The sequence below is a fragment of the Centruroides sculpturatus genome, unplaced genomic scaffold (assembly GCF_000671375.1).
Source record: "Centruroides sculpturatus isolate CEXI.00-Female unplaced genomic scaffold, Cexi_2.0 scaffold68, whole genome shotgun sequence".
NCBI lineage: Eukaryota > Metazoa > Arthropoda > Arachnida > Scorpiones > Buthidae > Centruroides > Centruroides sculpturatus.
In genome coordinates this window covers 53,233-58,969 of record NW_019384331.1, presented here as the reverse complement: position 1 = coordinate 58,969, position 5,737 = coordinate 53,233, and the positions used below count along the sequence as shown (strand labels likewise).

Below are 5,737 nucleotides of genomic sequence, written 5' to 3'. Positions count from 1 at the left end.
TAAAACCCTCGTACAACATGAAATGTAATAAATTTTTACATACTTAAGTACTAATAGTTCACGAAAATTATTATTTTCGTGAACTATTAGTACTTCAGTGTGTAAATTTTCTTTTCTCGTCTCCGTACACATGGTTCTTCGCGAAAATTGTTTCAATTTTGCCAGATCTCGACGCTTCTACTTCTGATGTTTCCAGATGTTTTTCTCTTATTCCATAAGTGCTTAGCATCATATAACTTGCCAAAAATAAAACGCTCTCGGTTAATAGTGCTTTTAGTGATGACAAAGAAAACATTGTTTAATTTATATTAATATGTATCACTTAAGAAAATTTTAATAAAGATATTTATCTTAATTATGAAAATATAGTAGCATGTTTTTTAATTTTTGGAATCTAACCCTGCTTTTCGTACTAGTTCTTTGTTTCGCATAACACGGTAATTTTTTGGAACGTAACTACCGTGTTATACGGGGGTTACCTGTATTAATAGTAAACTGACAAGGAGTCAAGATTATTCAAAAGACTAGGTTCTTCTTTCACATGTAAGATACCAGTAAAATATAATTCTAGAATTTCAGAATAAGAATTTACATTACAAAAGTTTAAAAATATTCATATATTGATATTTCAATGAATAAAAACACTGAAAACATGAAAGATGAATAAAAAAATTCAAATATAAAGGTTTATTATTAAACATTGTTAGAATACATTTAATATAAAAAATTTTTGCTCTCAGTTTATGCCACAGTTCCGTTCCTACAAAAGCCGGCGCCATACAGTAGACTACTGATGTTCAATAATGTGAGATGACTGAGTCGAGGTAAAGTACTTGAGTGATTTGTGGAGTGCTTTGAAGAAATTAAAGTATTTATTAAGAATAAGGATCTGGCAAACTTTCCTCAGATTAATGATCATAACTGGGTCAGTAATTTAGTGTTTTTTACAGATCTCTTTGTTCATATGAATGAACTGAACTTAAAATTATAAGGTTTTGGCAAAAGTATTGATGTTATGTTTGGATACATCAAATCTTTTGAAAGTAAACTTAAATTTTTTAAGCGAGATATTGAAACTAAAACTTATTAGTATTTTCCTCAAATAAAAAAGTATTTTGAAAAGGCCAATAAAACGAGTGTAATGGAGTCCATACTTATGTACCAGAATATAGTAAACTCGTTAATTGAAGAGTTCAGTGAAAGATTCAACCAATTTAGGAGCCTAGAACAGACCATTTTAATTGCATTTATATATATAAAGTAAATATAAAAAACATAAACCTTTTTTTACTATAGTTGCAAATATCAAAAAATTATGAATATTTTTAGGTGACACGGCACCAGAGTTAAGTTAGGATTTTTCAAAATTTTGACACGCCCAGCTCAAAAGGTTTGCCATCACTGTTCTATAGACAATATTATATAATTTACTAAAACAATAGTATACAAAATGCAGAAAGTGAATGTTTAACTAAATAAATGAATTTATTTTCAGGTAAGCAGTTTTCCACTTTTTGAATCTCTGTTTTGGTTAAAAGTTGAACTTTAATACCATAGGTGAGGACAGATTTACAGATGATGATGTATAGCTTCAATTCAATCAGAATTGATATTTGGTTATTACATTTATCTTGTTACATTTCTGTATTTTAATGCCAATATTTATATCTTGATCTTAATTAAATTTAGATATTTGTTCAATTAGTATTCCATTAGTTTTGACTTTTGTTCTGCAGATGTTCTTACTATGCTATGCAGTTTCATTGTTTTGGTTTTTAATAATGATTTATTTCTAAAGCCTTGCTCAGAAGTAAAAATTGACCGTCTCTATCTGGATAATTCTATGAAAGGTTGGAACCTTATCCAGGAGACATTCTTGTTGCAAAAACATAAAAATAAAACACATAATATTTAAGTCTCTACTATATTACATTCTTCAATTAATAATTTCTAAAATTATTATTTAGTTTCATTTAATAAATTGCTGAATATACAAATATGTTTTAGCCTTCTTATCATGAAAAAATTAATTGGAATATATATCCTAAATTTCACAATACAGGTAGCCCACGTATAACACGGCACTTCTATAGCACAGATTCACTCTAACACGGTTTGAGAATTGATACCATCCCCGTATAACACGGTACTTTTATAGCATGGATTCACTCTGACACGGTTTGAAAAATGCATAAAACCCTCGTACAACATGAAATGTAATAAATTTTTACATACTTAAGTACTAATAGTTTACGAAAATTATTATTTTCATGAACTATTAGTACTTCAGTATGTAAATTTTCTTTTCTCGCCTCTATACACATGGTCCTCCGCGAAAATTGTTTCAATTTTGCCAGATCTCGACGCTTCTGCTTCTGGTGTTACCAGATGTTTTTCCCTTATTCCATAAGTGCTTAGCACCATATAAGGAAATTTATAAAGATCTTTTAACTAGAAGCAANACAAAAGTTTAAAAATATTCATATATTGATATTTCAATGAATAAAAACACTGAAAACATGAAAGATGAATAAAAAAATTCAAATATAAAGGTTTATTATTAAACATTGTTAGAATACATTTAATATAAAAAATTTTTGCTCTCAGTTTATGCCACAGTTCCGTTCCTACAAAAGCCGGCGCAAATCGAATCGGCGTAAAATGAAACCCATATTTACAGTGAGTTATAGGGTTAGGTTCTACATAAGTGAAAAATAAGCAAATAGTTTTTTTTATATACAATTTTTACATACAATATTACAATTTTTTATATACAATATAGTAAAATAATTTTAAAAATTAAATTTATATGTATTTTGTATGATAAAATAAAGTGAAATGTTTTTATTAAAAAATTTTTGTTTTCTTTCATTGAGAATTTTGGAATGTGGTCAAATGGATGTGATGATGCTCCTTTTTACATTTGCACTTCGCTCCCAATCATTGTCTAAGTCACAAAGTTCTTCCATCAAACTTTCCATAGTTGAAAGGATACGTTAACCTGACGTAGAGCTACAGACAAGCAGAGACACTGATTGGTCAACCATCAGTCGCCATAGCGCATATATAAGGTTAGTTTGAGTGGGAAAATTGAAGGTGGCTAAGGAGAGATAGATATCTTCTGACTGATAAGAAGTAGATATCGTCTGGCTAATAAAAAAGTATCATCTGGCCAACGAGATGATTTGTCTCACTAATGATAGTTTGTGATTGCCAGAAGTGCTACTGTGTCATAAGGTGTTTTCCTGAACAAACTGATACGGGATACATTCATTGGCGCTATGGATTCGGATGCCATTTATTGGACTATTAAATTTAATAACTTGACTCATGGGTACCTAAACGTTTAGTATTTTAATATTAATTTAATGCAAATGTATACATACCCAATAATATTAAACAGAAAAAATAAACATATTCAATAAAAATCTTTGTTTTAACAAATGTACAATGTCACGGCTCTGTAAATACATCAACACTGAAATGAAAATCAGTCTAGCATAGGGAAAATCGGGGAATTACACCACAAAATGGTGAATTGCATAGCAGCATTATTGTGAATCGGCGTAAACTGAGGGCTACGTGTATATAATAACACATTATTAAACCTGATACATAGCAATAACACCTTCAACTGCCATAAATCATCACCCTATAATTTCGCAATAATAATTATAAATTACTTATAAATTTAACCCTAGAGGGAGGCATTACGCACCATCCATCTAGGGGTGGCAGTAACATGCACAATATGTGGCAGTAGCAGGTTGAGTCCTGCTCTGTGCCAATTTTTTTCTTCCAGATTATAATTTAATTAAATAATTTTAGATTAATTATTAAATGAAATACCAGATGGCACCTAACTCCTCCCTCTAGGGACAAATTTATTAGTAATTTATAATTATTATTGCCAAATTATAGCCCAATGGTTTACAACATTTCATTAAAATCACATGAACTGAATTATCAATGTTTACCTTGAGTTTTTGGACTTTTCCTTTTAATGATGAATGTGTTCCAACATGTTGAAACAGAGATGGTCTATAGTGAAGCCATACAGAATCTTTTTGTTTTTTGCAATCTTTCTGTTAAATATTAATACATATTACTTATTGTATATTGCATATAATAAACAATGTTTTCAAAATCAAATTTATATTTTAGAAACATTATGCTAAATATCAAACAAAATGAATAATATTCATATTTCTTTCCCTCAATTTTCTTTTTACAATAAAATATTCAAATATATTTGGAGATTTTGCTTTAAAATCCTTAATATAATTTTTGTTATGTTTTTTCCTTTATTTATTTCTTTTTAATACAACAGGCAATGTCATAATTGACTTATGATTACCCCAAGCATAACATTATTATAAAATAGACCCATTAAAAGAAAAAAGGTAAATAGCAACAAAAGTAATAAATAGATATATAAGAAGATATACATCCAATAAAACTGATAAAATTAACTATACTGCATACAATGTAAATGTGTGTAAGGTAAAATAGAGACAAACTAGATACTGTAATACAAAATTTCTTAAAACATTTAAAATTATGAAATAAACAATCTTCTAATTGAAAAATATTAGAGACAACCTGTAGATTGAAGGGTAAAGACAAGGACATATTCTGGGTAGTGAAACTAGAGGGACACAAAAAATTTTATCTGAAAGAAAAAAGAAAGGATGCACTCAAAAACTTCATTTTAGTCTTTAACAAAGGAATACCCAACCTAGACCTCACAGTACAGTTGATATACAGTAAATTTGAAAATTCATTTAACAAGAAATAAACTCTATTTGTAAAAATGATTTCAGGCTTAAGTAAAGACAAAGATACCAATAAACAATAATTAATAAGAAATGGAAGTTAGAAAAAAAAAGAAGTGAAAGTGTAACAACAATTAATACAATTGACAATTTTTATTAAGATTAAAACAATAATAGTAAACAAACCATTAATTATAATTAATAAGCATGAATTACAAATACTTAATAAATTAACATGCTTTTGTTTAAACATTAATATCAATTGCCTCATTGATAGTATGCCTCATTGTATAGCAAGGCATACTATTAATGGTTGCCTGAGGTATCCCTTGTCAAGCTATGTGTACTGTGGCTTTTCGAATCTCGGAACTTTTAACCTGAAGAAGGCCGAAAAATACGGTTGAAAACATTTGTTATTTTTTCAATTAAATATTTTACTGGTCACTTAAAGGTTTTTGTGAGTCTATTATATATATTGGACTAGTACCTGGTAATGAGTAACCTTTACACAAAGAAAACAAGAACAACACTTACTAAGCATAAACAACATCATCCTAAATCTGCCATAGAAAGATTAACCCTTCCACATAAAGATGGTGGACGTGGCCTGATTGACATTATAAACCTTCACTACAAACAAATACAATCACTGCAAGAGTTTTTCTACAAGAAACAAGAAACATCACAGTTACATAAAGCAGTAACTCTAGCAGACTCAAATAACACACCATTAACCTTACACTCACATCATACAGACTTGACATAACATATAAAAAGCATAGACACTATCAAGCAATCGTGGGCTCAAAAGGCACTCCATGGCAGGCATCCTTATGACCTGGCCCAGGATTTTGTTGACAAAACTGCTTCAAGCAGCTGGTTAGATCAGGGATGCCTCTTTGGGGAGACGGAAGGATTCATGATTGCCATACAGGATCAGGTCATAAATACTAAAAACTACA

General features: G+C 29.4%; 1 protein-coding gene across 1 annotated transcript in view; it reads right to left on the bottom strand.

Moving 5' to 3' along the window:
* The window catches only part of LOC111629781 (alpha-1,3-mannosyl-glycoprotein 4-beta-N-acetylglucosaminyltransferase B-like), a 64,921-nt gene that overhangs the window by 27,383 nt on the left and 31,801 nt on the right, over positions 1-5,737 (bottom strand). The window contains exon 8 of the mRNA XM_023373694.1: positions 3,978-4,081. Within this exon, the coding sequence (XP_023229462.1) occupies positions 3,978-4,081 (104 nt within the window). The remainder of the gene's footprint in view (positions 1-3,977; positions 4,082-5,737) is intronic.